General features: G+C 38.3%; 1 protein-coding gene and 1 long non-coding RNA gene across 2 annotated transcripts in view; one reads left to right on the plus strand and one right to left on the minus strand.

Moving 5' to 3' along the window:
* Positions 1 to 20,835, plus strand: part of LOC115429260 (uncharacterized) — a 957,019-nt gene that overhangs the window by 779,389 nt on the left and 156,795 nt on the right. The gene's annotated exons all lie outside the window — the stretch shown is intronic.
* Positions 3,829 to 4,804, minus strand: LOC115429258 (myosin light chain 4). Its single transcript, XM_030148575.1, has one exon. The coding sequence runs from the start codon at positions 4,725 to 4,727 to the stop codon at positions 4,104 to 4,106; it is 624 nt and encodes a 207-aa protein (XP_030004435.1). The 5' UTR covers positions 4,728 to 4,804; the 3' UTR covers positions 3,829 to 4,103.

Consider the following 20,835-nt stretch of genomic DNA (forward strand, 5'->3'; position numbering starts at 1 on the left):
GTGTCCAATCTAGGTCTATGTTTTGTAAATCATACTGACTTGTACATCATATTACATCCAAAATCTAGTATTTGTCAGATACCATGAAAAACCATACAATGTACATATGGAGATGTTTCACCTGTGAAGCATTAATATCATCCCACATTTATCCAGGAAAACAAGGTGGAGATGTCTATATGAATTTCATGTTCGATGAATATGACATTGGCAGAGCACAATTAAACAGCTTAAATATATTTAGCATTTTTCTGCATTAATTGTTGCTTAATTGTTGTCCTTCATGTAAAGTCGGTGGTGTTTAGCCTCTACTTGAACAGACATAATGGACACAGTGTGTAGATAACATGGAACATGGAAGTCACAGCTGGATTACACAAATAAATCAAAGTGAAAACAACTGGAGATAAATAAACATGAAACCCATCATACAGTAGATGCAGTGAGTTGCTGCAATTAGAAATGAGGACTCATCAATAAGTTAATAACTGAATATCCCTCATACCCACACATAAATAGAACTCTATCAGCTTCCTATTGATTCTAACTCGACATTTTACACCGTCTCTTTGCCTGAAACACCAACTGAGCAAGCAAACTAAACAAAGTATCAGCTTTTTGAACATCAAGCCTTTGTATAGCTTTGTTCAAAAATTATTTGTTTAATTATACTGGATATATAAAGGGCTGGTACCATGAGCTAGTTTTGGGTGCTTCTATGGAACTGGCCCCTAAAAACAGGACATGGGGGCTAAAAGTTCAAACTAGATGTAGACTAATGTTATGAAGCAAGCTTGGAAGGACTTTGGGTCTATTTTAAAAATTAATACTTATGAGATAAAAGAGAAAGTATTTTTCATTATTTTACATTATATGTAATATGAAAATCTGTATGTAACACGGTCAAAAAGACACGAAAATTATCTGGTACTGTTTTGTTTTTTTTTTTGTTTTTTTAATATCACTTTATTCTCTCACAGGTACATTTTGGGAATTAAAGTAATTATGCAAGGCAGAATGTTTCACAAAAATGGCTGCTGTTGCAAAACTATTTGCAATTTATTCGTGTTTAACTCGGCAGGTTCTGCATGTAACGCAAGTGGACACAATGGGTTACATACAAAACCTGGAATGAGACTGCCAATTTATGAAAAACCCACATATCTGGATTAGAAAAAAAACACTAGGATCATCAAATTTAACACAGTGTCTTTATTTATAGTGGTATATAAGACCATTTCAAACCATGTTTTCAAAATAAAACACACTGACATCTAGGTAGCTTTTCATATCCCAATTTTGGTCCTATTTTGGCCCCAATGTTTTATTAAAAATTCATTAATTTTGGGATGGCTCAGAGTAAGAATATAATTTTTTTTTTTGCATTTATCTGAGGTCACCATTAGGTATGTCCTGGGGGGAAATATGTCTAAATTTCTCTTTTATTATTGGGTCTAAAAAGCTGGCAAAGTGCGAGGTACCAAAATGTACCTGGTTTCCTTGAAGCACCCATTTTCATTCCTTCTAAAAATCCTCTGAAGCATGAAAATCAGACTTTCTTGGTCATTTCAGTTTACCAGACCAGTGGTCTGTGTTTGGGTTGGGATGTTGAGCCATGTACTGATGTGGTTTAGGTTGTTTTCAGCCTCATGCTAATCACAAACTCCAAGATTTTCCCTTTTAAATGGAGTCTAATCTACACACAATGGCCTAGTGGTCCATATCCAGTTGGTCTACCAGCAGTGATTTCAGGTTATTAAAGTTTACTCAGTCACTTTGAGCTGGTAAACAGTCCGTCCAACGCCTGTGGCTGTAGAGTTCCAGTGAGCTATGTCTGTTGAAGCATCTGTAAGAAAGCCTATCGGAGAAGATTGTTTAATTAATTGAACTAATTCGTTAGGTGTTCGGTATGCAGTCTTTTGTTGTAGTATAAGAACAAAAGTGCATCAAGTTTTACCGTGTAGCCATTATGTAAATGAGATATTATTTGAAGCGTAATGATTCAAGTCAAACCGTTTCCTGCAAATGTACCCACAGCAACTCAATACTGCAGTGAATACATTTATATGGACACTTGTGTTGTATTCCTCAGATTATTGCAATACTCTACATTTCATATGAACTGCACATTCTTTTATTCTTTTATATCTTCTTTTTGGATATCCTTTTTCTGGACGGAGCATTTTCAGACTAACACATGGGGTATACTGATTTTATTCCGGTTTTCTGGGGATTCTTTGTGTGCAAAGAAAGTAGCATCATATTTACAGGTTAAACATGATGAAAGAGGCTATGAACAGGGTTTTCAATATATGCAAATACTGAGAAGCTGACCTTTTTAAGAAGGTGTTTAAAGAGGGAGGCTGAGCTCACACAATGGAACATGTGTCATCAATGGACACCCTTGGAAAAAAAAAACAACAACATGTTTTTGTACGACTTGTTACCAGGAACATTAGCAGAATATTGATTTTCAATAGCCATGTGAGAAACAGCTGTCTTTCTGGAATGGGATGGAGTATTTTCTGTATGTAAATGGTGATTGTGCTGACTATGTTTGTCTTGTTTAAATGTATAAAGAATAGGAAATCAACAAAATAAGTCTAATACAGTCAGTGAAAAAATTATTAGACCACCCTTGTTTTCTTCAATTTCTTGTTCATTTTAATGCCTGGCACAACAAATGGTACATTTATTTGGACAAATATAATGATAACAACAAAAATAGCTCATAAGAGTTTACTTTCAGAGCTGATATCTAGCCATTTTCCATGTTTTCTTGATAATAACCAAAATTACTTAAGTTCTTACATCAATAGCTATGGCATTGTACTGCCAAAAACAGTGCTTTTAGGCATTCCATGTTTTCTTTTCTGTCTGTTTTAGTCACATGGTACACACTAGAGTTAGTACTTGATTGCATAACCATTGTTTTTGATGACTTTTGAGGGTCTAATAATTACCTCCACTAAGGAAGGGTTTGTTTGTTTGTTTGTCTGTTAGCAAGATAACTCAAAACCTCATGGACGGATTTGGATGAAATTTTCAGGAAATGTTGATACTGGCACAAGGAACAAATGATTACATTTTTGTAGTGATAGGGTGGTGGTGGTGGTGGTGGTGGTGGTGGTGAGGTGATCTGCCTTGAGGTCTGTCTGTGCTTTTCTAGTTTTTTCTTCGACTGTATGTTTTCTAGAGGTTTTGTTTCATGCCTAGATTACCTAGAAATGGTCAGCTTTATAAACTGTTTGTATAATTCCTATACTTACCCCTATGTGTCATTTCAAGTAATGGAGAACCAGCTGATTATTATATTACAGGACTTGCACAATTTCAACATAAATAACTACAGAGAACTGAAGATGATGGTGCCAGTGCAGAATACTTATCCAGAACCTCCTAAATGAAGAGTCTGCCACTGCAGTGGAGATGAAGCTGGTCTTTAGAGCACCTGTCTTGTAGTTGTCAACGTCTGTGTCAGTGTTCGCATGTATGTCTGTGTATGTTCTGCAAACCAGAGTCTCCAGAATGTGGGGGTATATGTAGATCCACAGCAGCTGCCCCTCAAGCACAAAGACATGCATGCTCATTCTAACTCTTTTTGTGTGAAAAAGAATAGAATCAAATCTGTTCTATTTTCAGATAGAGCCAAATCCTATTTGTTTTATTCTTTGTCCCAACAATACTTCGCCGTAATCACATTAACACAGTTATGGAGTGGAAGTTGATTAAACATAAAATGAGTAATTTCTATCAGCATTCCTGGATGTCATCATGTTTCTTTCACAGTTAAATGCTGCGTGTACTGAAATGACTTTTGGGAGACAGTTTGCAACCACATTTTCTTTATTAATCACTTTTTTTTTTCTTTATGGACGTCCATATTTCTTCACTATCTCAATATATTTCAGTGTTTAATAAAACAAAGTAATCACAGGTCTTGGCGCTGTTAATTTTTCACTGACCAGGAACTGCAGCTTTTGATGGCATAGAAATACTGCCACATAACTCAGTGACATGTTCACCTCTAAAGGGATTAAGGTAGGATCCAGATGATAGATGAACCAGAGGTAAAAATAAGTCCTTGTGGTTAAATGTCCAGTTTACCCAGAGAGAATGTGTTTAACAAAGGAGGCGTAGTTGATGCAACCATTGGCGTCCTCCTGTCCAGCCATCAATCTGTCCACCTCGTCTTCTGTCATCCGTTCGCCCAGCGTTGCCAGGACATGACGAAGCTCAGCTCCCATGATGGTACCGTTGCCTTCCTTGTCAAAAACCCTAAGCCCCTCCACAAAATCCTCAAAGTTGCCTTGATCTTTAGCACGGGAGATGTGTTGCAACATTGGCAAGAAGGTTTCAAAGTCTACCATTTTGGTGCTCATGTCTTCCGGCCGCGGCTTCCCGAGCACCTTGAGGACATCGGCGTTGGTCGGGTTCTGCCCCAGAGCTCGCATCACATCCCCACACTGAGCATACGTAATCTTCATCTCTCCGGTCGGTGTGCGGTCAAACAAGGTGAAGGCCTCTTTGAACTCCTCGATCTGGTCGGGGGTGTACTCAAGGGTGATGCTTTTGGGGTCGAAGTCGGGTTCTTTAGGGGCTTCGGGCTGAGGCTCTGGGGTCGGTGCTGGCTTGGCGGCGGCAGCAGCAGCAGCCGGAGTGGCTTCTTTCTTCGGCTCTGGCTTTTTAGGCTCAGGTTTCTTTGGTTCAACCTTCTTTGGTGCCATGTTGTTCAGGGATTCGGAGGTGAGCTTGTACTTGCTGTGAAACAAGTGAAAGACAGGAGGGATTGGAAGTGATTCCTAGGCACAGAGGTCCACCTCCTTTTCCAAAGCTTTTATATGTGCTTTGTCTAGGGAGCCGGATAGCAATTTCCAACAGCACACTATAAAAGGAAGAAACCAGAAATAGATCCTCATAGCAAGTGATGTCAACATTAAGTATTGTTCTCAGCTGCTGTCATGTAGCCGACAGGGCTATTTGCTGCCATTAGCAAGGGTCCAGTTGCATTAAGCCAAAAATGTTCTGTCTCTCCGATGGACAAAGGGATCAGAGCACAGCCAATGCATCAGCCCATGAGGGAGGGGAGACCAAAATAGCTTTATCCACTAACTGTCTGGGAATCACTGCTTTCTGGAACAATACTGTATTAGCAAACTCACACAGGCATGCATTCTGCGATGTATGCAACATAAATAATGCTGTATCAAAGGCTGATGTATGGAAGAGGTCGACTATATACAGCAGTAAAATCATGGCTTAACGATGACTTAAAAATTATGGCAACGAGGTGAGATGTCATATTGTTGAGTAGATTTTAAGCTGCAAAATATTTAAGTTAATACATTGCAATAAAGCCATATGTACTAAATGCAGCCCTACGTACATATACATATAACCACATCAATTCAGTTCAGTTAAATTCTTAATTATACAAGAAAAAATCATACCTGGATATTACTACTTTGAGTTCATAGATAGCAGTGGCAGGTAATTTATGCGCAGAACCAAATTTTTAATGCTTTTGTCAGCTGATTTTGATTTCCATGTTTGACAATGGTCCACTACAGAAGAGGATTGGGGCCACTGGAAAAAAAACAAAATTAAGGTCTAATATATATTTTTTTATTATTATTATGAGAAAATGTCAGAATTCTGAGAAAAAAGTCAGAATTCTGACTGTTTCAAATATTTTGTTTATTATTGTTTTGAGATTAGTCAGAATTTTGGGGAAAAAAAAGTCTGAATTCTGATTTTTTTTCTTAGTGTTCTGACTTTAATCTCAGAATTCTGACTTTTTTTCTCAGAATTCTGACTTTTTTCCCCATAATAATAATAATAATAATAATAATAATAATAATAATAATAATAATAATAATAATAATAAATTGGACCTTAATTTTTTTTTTTTTTCCAGTGGCCCTATTCCTCTTCTGTATCCATCTACATTATGTTGTTTTTTCCAGAAAAATGCACAAGTAAAAACCCCTAAACTAATCCCTTAGCTTTGTTACTTGTGACATCTCCTTTACATTTATTTTAGAGTCCTACGAATGTCTGTATTTCACTCAAGGCCTCTTGACAACTCGCAAAAAAAAATCTAATTTTATGAGGACAAGAAAATAAAATCAATTCTGAGTGACTGCAGGGCACAGACATTAAACCCTGGGGGGAATCTTTAATCCTCCAATGAGAGCGCAGCCTCAGGTCATTTGGTTTATTATTATCTGTTTTATGTGGGGCAATGTCCTTGCACACCCTGACTTTAAATAATTAATACATTTAAGTCCATTGAAACTATTGAAAGTATCCCCTTTTCCCACAAATTATTTGTTTCTACTCAGTAACTTCTATCATTGTTGCAAGGTTTTCACACAGCTCATTACAAGTAAATGTAATACATGATGGCACGTGTTAGACATTTGACAATAACAGTAACTTTTGATCATCAAAGTATCATTAAGGCTATTTAATCATAAGATATAATGTGAAAATGTAACGTAATTAGATTGTAATTTAAAAGGATTGAAATCAGTATCTTTAAACTGAGGAAAAAAGGTCAATTTTCTTACACTTTCATTATAAGGTCTACAAGATATTAAACAGTTAAAAATGTAATTAATACATCACTGAAATGTGTTTAAATATTAATATTTGTGAAACTACATATAAACTAATGTGTTATTAAGTAAACTTACCAGCTTGAGCATTACCTTGTAATTTATTCATGTATTCTTTTTTTTTGTTTATTTATTCATTTTTTCAACAAAACAGGGACCATTTATGTTAAGCCACTAATTACAGTCTGTGACAAAAAAGAAAAAAGGTAGAAATTACATTTCTGACAGTAAAAATACTGGATGTGCTCTGCTTATGCAGTTCAGAGTGTGTCTATGAACCGCCTGCTTCTATGTGGTGTATTTTTTCAGGGTTGCGAGGTGAACGCAAACGAGGCAATACCATTGTGTGTCTACTTTATAAATACGTAATATGTCACTCGGCTTTATGTAGATGACAGCACAGTAATTCACTTCGGTGAATGATGAACGAACCGACAAAACATTCATTTCATTTATGGAGGAGAGCGAATATAGGATGTGCACTTCTCTGCTACAATTTTAATCATAGCAACTTTAATTTTATGTGCACATCCCAGTTTATCACTCAGTTTAAGACAGCTGAAGCCTGTCACGCGATAATCATATTTACTCCTTTCCATCTTCGTGGCAGACTCCCTGATCCTTCAGCCCACACCACGAAGTCATTGGATGGCAGTGTGTGTGTTTGTGTGTGTGTGTGTGTGTGTGTGTGCGTGCGATTGTCCTTAGTCCAAGATGATTATCTCCCTTCTCTTTGCTTTTGAGGTCACATGGCTAGTAAAAGTGACAGCTAATTTGTCGTCTTTTGTTGTGTGTGTGCATGTGAGGTTGTGGACTTTTTGTCTGGAACAAAAGGTGTGACCTGCAAGTAAAGCCACATTGGTTATCACTGGTAAAAATGGCATATATGTAAAATTAAAGGTATTTCTATTACGGCAGGTATTGAATAAAAAGAAATGATGAAATGGTTCATTGTTCGTCCTCATCTGCCCTCCTGTTCCGTTGGATGGATGACTTACTGCTTATAATTGATGTAAAACGTCTACACGCTCCTGTTAAAATGGGAGGTTTTTGACATGTAAAAGAAGATGAAATCCAGGTAAATCTTGTTGCATTTCTTCCATATACAGTCTAGTTGTGGAAGTGATGGGTATTGTGAAAACCCTGAAAATACTTGGTCTGTTTCTTCTTCAGTCTGCTAAACTTCTCTTACCAGTTTCTGTGTTTCCTGCAGACAAAATAACTAATTAATGCTGACATTTTTATGGAATTTGACATATCCACTCATCTCATATTTACTCTAGCTGACAACCTGACAGCTACTACCCCAATTCCCAAAAAGTTGGCACACTGTGTACAATGTAAATAAAAACAGACTGCAATGATCTACAAATCTCAAACCTATACTTTATTCACAATGTAACATGGTTAACATGTCGTATCTTTAAACTGAGAAAATGTACCATTTTAAGAAAGAAATAAGGTCATTTTCAATTTGATGACACCAACATATCTCCAAAAAGTTTGAATATGAATATGTTTACCACTGTGTAGCATTGAGTCTTCTTTTAAAAATAATTTTGGGAGGGGGTGTTGCTCCCTTTTTGTCTGGCACAGAAGTTTAGCTGCCCAATGGCCCTGGGTCCTCTTTGCTGTATTATCTATGCCTCCAGATGTCTAAGTAGCCCATCTCATAGGTACTAATGCACCCCCATACCATCACTGCTGATAATAAACTGGACACTTTGCTTTTGTTTATTTTAAATGAGCTTTGGCCCAAAAGCAACAGCAGCGTGTCTGGATGGTGGTGGTAAACAGCTTCTCTTTTCTATGACAGAGCTTTAACCTGCATTTGTGGATGGCACGGTGAACATAGACATTGATATCTGTCGATGTCCCTGAGTCAATGCGTTGGTTTTCATTACAGAATCATATACTTGGTTTTAGGGATGTAACGATATGAAAATTTCATATCACGGTTATTGTAACCAAAATTATCACGGTTATTATTATTATCGCGATATTGTTGAAATTGTGATCAAAATGTTCAAAAAGTACTTATACATACACTGAAATAATTTAACCAAGTTGTATTTTAAAAAATCAATAAATTAATTAATTAATTAAATTAAATAATAGCCACAATGTACTTTCTGTTGGCAGAAACATTAAAATATTAACATGTAAAGAATCAAATATACAACTGTGCGTTAAAGATGTCACCTTATGGCCACTGTTTGACCATTTTCCATATCAAGTTTGAGTTGTTTGAGTTTCTTTTTCATAGATAGATAGATAGATAGTGCCTGGAGTGCTGCTGCTTCTCCAGGAAATGAGCAGTACCATTAGTTTTCAAAGTGCGGTAATCAAACATGGTTATCATGATTATTAGAATTGAAACAGTGATACTAACTGACTAACTGTCGGGAATATGTATCATTATACCAGTAATCGTTACATCCCTACTTGGTTTTAATGCAGTTCTGCTTGAGGGCCTGATCACAGACAGCAAATGCTGACTTTGAGAGATCCTCAGATTTTCAGAATCTTTTGATGGTATTTGGTATTGTAGATAATGAAATATTCAAGGTTTTACAGTTTTATTTTGATGAGCATTACTCTGAATTTGTTCCACAATTTGTTGACGCAGTCTTTCGGAGGTTGGTTAGTCTACGCCCCCACTTCCATGAGGAGCACTTTTTATATCCATTCATGCTACTGGTCCATTTTATAAATGGCTAATTAGCGTCATTAGCAACAAAATGTTCCTCCAGCTGTTTCTTTTTAGTACTGCTTATTATGATCACAAATTGGATTTATAGATTGCCAGTGACCCCAAAGAGATGCGGTTACATTTTGGGAAAAGTAGGTCAAAGTAAAAAAATTTAATGCATTTTTAAAATCTTTTTTCTTCTCCCATTTACTTATAATGGGAAAAATTTCAAATCTCTATAAAAAACATCAATTTTGTTTCAGTTTACTTCAAACTTGGCACATACATAGAGGCAATTGATATGCTGACACCAGCACAGGCATAGACGTGATGACATCAACTGGATCGATGCCAAAATAAGCTATAATACATGCGAGAGGCGGGGCTTGTTGTGTCTGGCACCACTTGTTTTTCCAGTGTTTTGGTTATCCCCCATCCCAAGTTTTGGGTGATGTACTGTATTACTGCCATTAAATAAAAAAAATAAAATAAAACATTCTTATAATGGCACATTTTCTCATTTTAAACATTTGCATGTTTTTATGCTTTCATGTGAAAAAAAATATAGGTTTATGCAATTTGCAAATCATCACATTCTGTTTTTATTTACATTTTTACACAGTTTCCCAACGGTTAACTCTAGGAGAGGTCTGGTTTATGTTGTTAGTTAACACAAGCGAGGATGGGTAACTATTATCAGGCATCAGTAAAGTAACATAAGTTCCCCAAATAGTTGTAGGAATGTATATCTATATAATCCATCCCCTTGTCTTTAGAGGGAATCATGAATAGCTCCAATTATATGTCATTTTTTGTGTAAAACCTCCAGGTATCTGCAACAAAACTGGAGTTTATTCTTTCAGCACAACCAAAACACACATCCAGTTTAACCTTCTTACAGTAAAGGTCCCGTATTATGTAAATCTCACTTTGTGAAAGTTTTCTTATAGTAGTGTGTGTTGCAGTAGCCTCATTATGAGGTTCGAATTTGAAAACTGTTTGTTTCCTCCCTGCCTTGCTACACCACATTTAGTGAAAATGCCTGCTCAAACGGCCGAGTTTGAGTTGGGTCCGCTTATGACGACATAAGCGGATTTAACTCCTCCCCCTGACTGTGCCCCCACCCTGGCAAAGCGAGCCCCGCCCTGGCAAAGTATCTCTTGGACAACAAACATGGCGAAGGCGAGACACGCAAGTTGTGGTGTTGTTGGCTGCACACACCAACACGAAAGTTTATTTTTGCTCCCCACTTCCGAGCCTCTCCGAAAAAAGTGGCTGGATTATATCTTTGATGGTCATGTACCAAACAACATTCCCAAACGCTTGTATGTGTGTGCCTGGCATTTCACAGACGAGTGTTTTTCGAACATGGGCCCATACAGCTCCGGCTTAGCACAAAGACTCCGAATCAAGAAGGACGCAGTACCAACGCTTCGTGACCCAAGTACAAGTGTGGGAGATGTAAGTTCTGATCATTTTTTTGTATCTTTACTGCATAACCCTACATTACGGATAAGCTGGTGGTTGTTGAGGTGTACGTCTAACGTTAGCATGGCAGCTAACATAGCTCGGTTACTGCTGCTAACGTTTGCGTCCCCGTTAACATGCAAGAGCTGATAATATCGAGAGACATTCAACAGAACTACTGTGAACACGGGCCTTTTGTGGTTGGCATCAGTATAGTTAGCATCAAGCTTGTTAGTAGCTGCCTGCATTAGTGGCGGCAGGCGTCCTTCCGTGTCAGGTCCACGAACCCGACACAACACCGCCGTTTTCCGTCGGGGCTCAATCACGCCTCAAGGCAAAGAAAGCCAGTGTTTGGAAAGACGTTCTGTCTGAGACATGTGTATTGTAGACGAGAGAGCCATGGCTTCACAGTCAACATTAGCGCGTAGTACCGCTAGCGGAAGCCGCGTCCTCTCCCAGAGAGGGGAGGGGGAGTGGGCGTGGACAGATGCGTTCATTTGCATACCCGGAAGCAGGCCCAGAAACAGCCTGTTCTGAGGAGGGCTGGTGAGAGTGACTTTTTCGACCGCTGAAACTCCGAAAAAAGGATGATTTTGGGGCGAACAAACTTAAATACTATGTTTGTGGGCTTCTGAGACCTATATGACGTGACTGAAAAATAGCATAATACGGGACCTTTAATGATAATGTTACAGTGTAGGTCTATCTTCAGTTTCAGCCAAATCCAACCCCATGGTACACAGACATCAGTAAGGTGCTGTCATTCTTAGGCAACTTAAAAAGCATCATTTCAGAATTTTCAAAGAAAACCACTGTCACTTTTTTGGCTTCAGATTCACACCAAAACTCCCCAACAAGAGCTTTGTCAACCTGTCGATCAGCTGTATGCACAGATATGCCGCCGGCTGGATGTGTCACAGAGGGATAGAGATGTTGTCGTTCGTGTTTTCTGTCAAACTTCTTTCAAAACAAGGCTTCAATCAGTATGCTACTTTTGCAATGATTGAACCAGTCAATTACTGCTTTCAGCATCTGAAGTCAAATAACTGGTGATTGGTCCCTGTGGTCTTTAAAGAACTTTTAACTGTCTGTGTAGAAATGGATAGGACTGTTTTATCTCACACCTTCAGAAGTTTTTTTTTATTTTTTTATTTAACTTAAGGGATAGCTTGACTAACAAAGGGAATTTGATATTGAAGTACTGTGACAACGCCTGGTGTGTTGACCTCAGACGACTGAACTCCTAATTTTATCCTAACTTAAATTAAAAGCACATTAGGAAAGGTGTTATCATTCTTAGTAATGTAAAGTCAAAGAGAAGAACAAAAAAAAGAGAAAAAAAAAAAGCAAGACACTCGGATAAAAACAATGTTGAAAATCTTTCACACCTTCCTTCCACAACAGGAAAGAACATGCTGAAGCGAAATCTGAGAGTGACAGTGCATGAGAGTATGACAGTGTTAAAACACAGGAATAAACACAATCTGCTTCATCCTTCCTACATCCATCAGGTCATGCTTGAAAATGTATAGCCCATAGAGAAAGAAAAGATTCATTTGGATGTCAGCAAGTTGACAACACCACTGAGCTGGAAGCAGACAGTGACCAGAAACCCACATGACATTCTAATCATGTAGAGAGGGATATGATTACAACCAGGCAATGGCTCGTAAGTGCTATCTTTGTGTGAAGTGCTTTCTGTTCAGGTGCAGCTCACTGAAACATGTTTTTTTTTTTTTTTCATTTTGCTCAGAATTTCATGTCCAGTCTCGCTTTACTACAGATGCAGAATATTTATCTAAAGTTTGGGGCATTTCTGTTCTCTAAAGGCAATGGCACTTTGGTTCAATTTATTTCTCCTCTGGACCTCAATTTACAAAAATGCATCACAAATTGCCAAAACAATGTGACTGAAAACCAATGTAGCATTATGTTAGCTAGGCTGCTACAACAGACAAAAACTGATGATACTATTCTCACTACCACTGCTGCCCAGTCAGGACCCTTTATGTCTGTTTTCAATGACTTACCCTGTGGCAGCAATTCTTGATATGTGCCATTTTCTAGATACACTCTAAAAAATGATTAATAGGCTCAACGTAAAAAAATTGAGGTAACAATTTCCATTAATCTTTTTAAGTTATTTCAACTTGGCAAATTGCTTAAATGCCACAAGACTTCTCTAGTTAAGTAAACTCTATTACTTTAGTACAAACAACATGATTTGCTTTTTACTCTACGAGCTCAAATAAGTCGAACCAACTTAATTTTAATTGTGTAAAAACTACTCCATTTAGTTATATTGACTTATTGTTTTACTTTTATTCTACTCAAAAATGTTCATACAAGTAGTTTCTTTAATTTTTTGAGTTGGTCTAACTTATTTCTGTACATCAGAAGAAATTCCACATGGAAATTCCAGTTATATGACTGACCCGTTTAATTCTCTGCGCAGCTAACTTACTAAATTTGTCTGCATGCTAATATCTCAAATGTACGCAGTACTAGTGTTCTCATGTTCTTGCACATATTAATTTATATTTGTTAAGCAGTGAGGAGTTGCATTAAGCAATACAACCAAAACAGGAAACCAACAGGAAACAGGAAAGGCACTGTTTGGCCTATGCCTCTGACTCATGGTGCAGTTCTATAAAAATAAAAAAAATGAAAAATAAACACAAAAAAGCCAGTAAACATTAGCATGCACACATTAACTCAAAATTAACACCAACATCACAACCTTGCTGAACCCCTGCACATAAAAGAACACGTTTTTAACAATATACCCAATACCCACAATGCAATGCAGCAAATACGCGACAATATATACTACAATTTTAAATTAGAAAGGAGCAAAATGTGTATTATTCAGTCCTTGAATAATTAAAACTACTGTTGCAGAAACAAAGCTAAATTCTATCAAGCCTTAAAGTTTGGTAAAGTTCTGTGCAAAATCATGTTTCTCCCTTTTTTTTTCTGTGCTTCCCTCCTTTTCTTGTGGTAGGCGTGGTCTGTCAGCAAAACATGTCCAGGCTCGTCAGCTTTGTACTCAGCTTTTAGAGGAAGCTTACAAGATTTTTAAGCTGTACTAACTTAATATATTTCTTTGTTAAGTTAAAGGCAGAAATATCTGTTCAAAATCAATATGTTATTAAGTTAAGAGTGTTTTCCTTGTTTTTCATTTAGACCAACTTAATAAAATAACTTATCATCTGATTTAAATGTGTACATGTAACAAACTTAATTTTTTTAAGCAGAGAAAGCTCTTGATTTTAAGCTTAATTTACTGGCCCCATTCTACTTTGTCTGTTGAAAGATCTAAAGATCAGTATCAGCTGCAAATCTGGCTTTTTTTTTAGAAGATCAGATCAGATTTAGTCACAAGATCAGGCTGATACTGGCCCAGTTCTGGGAGTGGGAGTGGGGGTGGTAAACAAACGTCCTGCCCCCTTAAATGAAAGTTTGCGAAGGTAGGGAAAAGGAACATTAGCTGCACAACAGTGGGAGGCTTAGAGGAATTAACAAAGCGCCTATAAATTTCACTTTCTCTTTAAGTGCTGGTAGTGATGCGCGAGTCGTTATTTTTTTTTTTAACCTGAGGGGTTTGTGGGATTATTTGACCTGACCCAATCCGCCCTGCAAATAAACTGACCCGACCTGTGAGTAACCCGCTCATCCGCACATTACTAATATACCGCACGGAACACACCCCCTTATAATACCTGCATGGACCTGTCCATAGACGTGCTACAGCAGTGGTAAACATACAGCCTGTGGGCCAAAACCAGCCTGCCAAAGGTTCTAATTTGACCCACAGTATGAATTTGGAAAGTGCAAAAATTATGTTTAAGCTATTAGGAGTCAAAGGTGTCATAGTTGTTATAGTTCAGGTTCCACATTCAGCCCAAGTGTGATCTCCAGTAAAATAATAGTATAATAAACTATAAATAATGACTCTAATTTTAAATCACAAAGTCATTGTAAAAAGTCAGTATCGGATTGATATCAGATCGGTAACGGCAAAACTATTTAAAAAAAAAAAAAAAAAAAGGATGAGATCAGAAGCAAAACAATCCAGATCAGGACATCATTATTATGAACCCATGTTCCGAAATGTAATGCACTGTGTACGCCAAGGGGGTCCAGCATCATTGTCCAGTTAGAATGTTCTAATGTACCGAACTCATTTCTGTCTGTCTCTGAAAGTTCATTTTTTACATCATTTTTGTGTGTTGCACCTTGAAGCCAATGCCTAAATTTATTAACATTATAATACAACTGAAGGCGGGGGTGGTGTGGTGAGGGTGCTCCAAAAAGCCTTGGCTCAGATTCACTTACTGAACTTCTGCTTCTACTTCTACTTCTACAACAAATACGTCAATAATTTTGTAGAGGAGCCATTCTGGTCTTATCTGTATACCGTACTTATGTGGTCCATTCTTGATTTATTTTTTTTTGCTCTTAATCCGATCTTAGGTCAAATAGAAGCGTCGATATCTGCCGTGTTGTGCTCTGATAGATAAGTCTCACCTCACCTTCCAAGTTAGGTTTTCAAAGTTACAGTTTATTTAACAAAACACATTTTTCATCCTCACACCTCAACTGTAACTGTGGTTTTGGACTTTGTTAATCAATGTTCATAGAATTTTACAGTTTTGTCATTTCAGTTAACTCATAAAGCACTGACTCACCCCTGAGCTATGCCCTGTTTGTCCAAAAATGATCACAAAGAAATACACACGGCTTCAGCCAAATAAATTACTGATTTCCAAATGTTAATTCAGGAACCAATAGTGCTGCCTTAGTTCTTCCATCCACTGATTATATACACTCCATGTTTATGATGCTTCTTTTCTGCATATTATATTGCTTTAATGAAGTCAGCATCTATACATTTTTTATAGATGGATCCCATGTTGCCATTAGGGGAGAAAATAAATCATATATCATTTTAATGTGATGTATTTCACAAAGTGCGTGAGTTTGGAAAAGGCAGCTTTAAGCCCTAAATGTAAGCAGGGAGATATCTTCTTACCAGAGGATTTTCCATCCAGGACATCATTCCTCACGATTGATGCGTATTTCCCCAGATGTGTGGTTATACAACATATACAGACCCTTATCTGTACTGGAATGTCCATGTAAATTCTTTATGTAGTAGAATCCAACAGCGAAGACCCAGAGTGTTTAGGGTTGATAGGGGGTCCTGATGTTATTTCAACAAGCTGTGATAAAGTGCATAATGTTACAGAGTCTCAGCTTGGTTTGGTAACCTACCAGCCCAGTTAAAGGTGCGGGAGACTTTCATGACCAGTTTTTCATCAAATCTGTAACACCTCAGTCGTAGCCTAGGTATCACGAATCCGTAAGTCTCTCTGTGATTACTTACCCGAATCTCTTGCATTATGGTGAACAATTTCAAGTGTCATCCACCATAAACAAACCATATGTATACAAACAGAGCCGGGACGTAACTCGGGCATCTTTGGAATTTTATCGCGACGTGCATTGTAGGAAAGGGAAGTTCGCGCAGCCACCTGACAGCTGGAACAGACACGACGCAGAAACAGCAGGAGCTCCCTTCCCCCTATGCATATTCCTCCAGCCATTTCCGCATTTCAGACGTTTCCGCGTCGTGTTTGTTTCATCCATATAATATCCTATGGTCGTGCTGCAGGTGGCTGCGCGAACCTCCCTTTCCCACAATGCACGTTGTGACAAAATTCCGAAAATGCCCAAGTTACCTCCTGGCTCTGGCTTAATAGCGGATGAGATCGATTTTTCAGAGCAGGACCGGGAGTACGCAGACCCGTGGGCTGCTTCGTCTTGCGAACCCCTGGGGAAGACTTGGTTTTGTTTGCGAAAAAGACGCAGAAAAGACGCGGTGGGGAAACCCCCTCCGCTGGAGGTCCTCCGGCCTCAAACTCGAACCCGCAGTGTGAAGGAAGTGGCCGCCTGGTGAGTCGCGGTTGTTCATGGAATAATAAGTTAGATCCATACTATAACCTATGGCTGAGTATGAAGTTAGAGGAAGAGTAAAGCGACAATATCCAACCGCTTTGCTACCCCCCCGCACTCCTCAACCAACATTCAGAGAGTAGAAGCCTCCAGCCATAAAACAGAATAAAGGTGACAAAGTCCGTTCTGATCCACAGTACAAACATGGGAATGTTTCTGTCTTGTTCATTATAAAAGCAGATTCAGCTCCTTCCTGCTGAAATGTCATATTTATTTCCTTCCTAATATCAATATTGATACCAGTATTGATGTGTTGCATGACTGCGGTACTCAAATAATCAGGTTACAGCTCAAAATTGTACTTTGGTATCACTAAATTACTCTCAATCAATTAATACTGAATCAAATCGATATTGAATCGAATCAAATCGTGATTAATCGATTTAGAACCTTATGAATCGAAATCGAATCGATTATGGAAATTGGCCATGATACCCAGCCCTACTCCTTGGTGGAGGTAATAAAAATAAAAGTTAACCAGCCCCGATGTAGTGCACTCTGTTGATAAAGCCCCCCTCACTAGTGTTGCGTAGATTAACGAACTACCCACAAACCCAGAGTATTGGGTTGGGGCAGGGGAGATATGCCTCCCATACTATTATACAATGGACCTCAATCCAGGGGTCTGTCTGAGGGGTCGCTGACACACCCCTCTCAGCTTTCTTGACTGAAACGCCCAATGACAATGTTGCCTGTGCACCCCCAATATGCCAACCCCCCCCATCTGAAAAACAGAGAGACTCAGAGCTGTTGAGGAAGATTTTGTGTCTTTCTTTAACTTCTGCAAGAATATAAGCTTTAAGTTCAACTAAACAGGCCCAGGTTTCACACTGAAGAAGTAAACTGAGACTAGATTTGCATTATATTTCAATAAATATACTTTTTGTGCCATTTTTTTTGGTCGTGTGCCTTTTGATTTTTCTAATGTAAAATATGTGCTGTGGCTCAAAAAGGCTGGGAAACACTGATCTAGACATCCTCATAGGATATGTCATAATGACCCATCCATGACTCGTGCTCTGGACACCTGGTATTTACAGAGAATAGTCTAATATTATATTTTTCTAACAGAGGGAAACAACTGTAGGCTCAGGAGGTTACTGCCAAACCCTTCCCATGGCCTATATTCAGAATATGATCCGCTTCCATCAGGAGGATGCAATGAAGTTCCAATTAAATCCAACAAAATGTAACAAAAGACAAACTGTTTCACCTATCAGTGAATATAAACTCAAGATATAACTGGATGTGAAATGAAACGTGTGTTGCATGGATTTCAGTGCTTCCTAATGTCTCTACTGTGTACTTTATGGCTGTTTCTACACTGTAATTGTTATATTTTTTTTTATATTGCAGCCTTTATGTCCGAGACAGATTTCCCTTGGGGCAATTAAAGTAAGTAGTTAAGTTCACAATGCCATCTCCTTGTACAGTGTTATCTAAAATAAAGTGATATTGGTGAGAAAGCCACAGGCCATTAGCATACACCTACATGCCTGTCTCTTTTTTTAGCCTTGCTTTACCTATAACTGATGCACAACTAACAAACACAGGATTTTTTCTCTGCTTTCTGCAGGCGCTGAGGTCGCAGTGATTTCATGACATTGACGATTTGATTTACATTCATCCTTTTATAGTTACATTTCACCATAAATGGGAACAACTGGAAACTTCCTCAGATTGACTTTTGATTAAATGTGGTTTACACACATTATTTACCTAAAGTTATTCACTGAGTACATTTATTTTTCATTGTTTTCATGTCTGTACAATTTTTGTTTGACTCTCCTACATGATTCCATATGGATTTTTATTGTAATGACTTTTCTTTATCCTTATGATTTTCGTATTTATTCTGCCTTTTAAGTGTTTATTCAGTTAAACAGTGTTCAATTTAATTAATCATAATGCCATTTGGTTCCTTTTTTTTTTTTTTGTTCTTTGCCTTTTCTTTTGGTAAAACAGTCCCGATCTATAACATTATTATTTTTAATAGTCTTTGGTATTTTTTGTCATTATACAGATAAGCAACTATTCTGATTCCAAATCTAAATTTCTTCAGCATTGCAGGATTTAGCTGCATCACAGCAGCATTTTAGTTTTTTAAACTCTACATGATCCAAATTCAGATTCTTTCAACATCTGAAAGAAACAGTCGGTCCGGTCCAAAACAATACAAAGCTCAAAGCTGCATTTTTCACTGGGCCCCAGGTTGGAGAATTCGTTGGTGGTCCTGTATTCTCTTCAAAGATCAGATATAGGATTAACAGACTAGGATTAATTTGTGTATGTAGTGCAAGACTTTATATAGAGCTCCAGATCATGATCAACTTGTTGAGGACACGATCCTCCACTCACACCTTGATGAGCAGGTGAATGAATTCATGCACATATGTTTGAAACTGAAACCAGGTACCAGGGGGCTTCAACCCAGGAAACTCCAGGAACTCCAGGAAACCATCACAACCACAATAACAAGAGAAATTTTGGTACAATTCTGATGAAAACTGACAGAGCCTGATACTTGGAATCATTCTTCTCATATCCACAATTAGATGTGACCAGTTTAGCTCATATTATCTTCACACTGGTGACACGGTGGTGCAGTGGTTAGCACTCGTGCCTCACAGCAAGAAGGTCCTGGTTTCGATTCCAACACCAGTCGACGGGGGTTGGGACCTTTCTGTGTGGAGTTTGCATGTTCTTCCCGTGTCTGCATGGGTTCTCTCCGGGTACTCCGGCTTCCTCCCACCATCCAAAGACATGCACTGATAGGTTAATTGGTTAATCTAAATTGGCCATAGGTGTGAATGTGAGAGCGATTATTTGTCTCTATATGTTCAGCCCTGCGATGAACTGGCGAAATGTCCAGGGTGTACCCCGCCTTCGCCCCTATGTAGCTGGGATAGGCTCCAAGCGACCCCCGTGACCCTAGTGAGGATAAAGCGGGTTCAGAAAATGAATGAACGAATGAATCTTCACCCTGTGAAGATACAATACAAGGCATTGTTACAATATTCGAAAATCACTGTTATTAATTAATTACTTTATTTTCACATTTAGAAATTCTGATTTCAGCTTTTGAATCAGGATTGTGTTCTTCCAGTAATAGAGAAAGGGCCAGATCTACTAAGATCCCAATTGGCATGTAGTAATTTGCTTGCGGAGTCTACAATTTGCGAGTGGGGTGTGACCACGGTTTGCGGGTGATTTACCAAGATTGCTTGCACAAATTACAACAGGTGCAAAGTCTTGGAGACCCCCCATTTAAATGAGGGTTTTGCGTGCGCTACTGGAGACAATACGCTGTAAAAACTGCTCTGGGATACAGCAGCACTAATGGGAACAGTGCGCTGAATGATCCAGACGCACGGAAATGTAAGGTTTTGTCATAGAAGGTATTGCATGACTCATTCATTCATCTATTTTTTCATTTTAAAGGTGTGTGTGTGCATGCGTGTGTGTGCGTGCGTGTGTGTGTGCGCGCCGGGGGTGGGGTGGGTAGTTGGATTGCATGACTGTCACGCGCACATAATTTTGTCACACTGTAGCTGAATGTCGGTGCATATTTTTAATCACAGTCATTGGAAGTGGAAAAGAGTCCTGTAAAATGTGCGTGTGTGTGTGTGTGTGGGGGTGTGTGTGTGTGTGTGTGTGTGTGGGGGGGGGGCATATGTCTCAATTATTTTTTCTTCGGTCACTTCAAAAATGTTCACATGAGGGTGAAAAATGCATTCTTTTTCTCCTCCCAGCACACACAACTACATGTAAATGCCCCAAATTGCATATTCATTGTGGCAAATGTACTAACTGGATGCAGACGTACTATTTTGCACCTTTGAAAGATGCAAACCTTATTGCGCACTGTTAGTAAATAAGCTTGTGCATTTTTTTTGCCTGTGCAACGATTTTGTACACATTTTAATACATGCAAACCTTTGATACAGGGTGGGGAAGCAAAATTTACAATGAACATTTAGTTGTTTTTTCTCAGCAGGCACTACGTCAATTGTTTTGAAACCAAACATATATTGATGT

This window comes from Sphaeramia orbicularis, chromosome 12, assembly GCF_902148855.1.
Source record: "Sphaeramia orbicularis chromosome 12, fSphaOr1.1, whole genome shotgun sequence".
NCBI classification, from domain to species: Eukaryota; Metazoa; Chordata; class Actinopteri; order Kurtiformes; family Apogonidae; genus Sphaeramia; species Sphaeramia orbicularis.

Coding starts and splice junctions, on each gene's coding strand:
- LOC115429258 (XM_030148575.1), bottom strand. CDS start 4,727: ATGGCACCAAAGAAGGTTGAACCAAAGAAACCTGAGCCTAAAAAGCCA.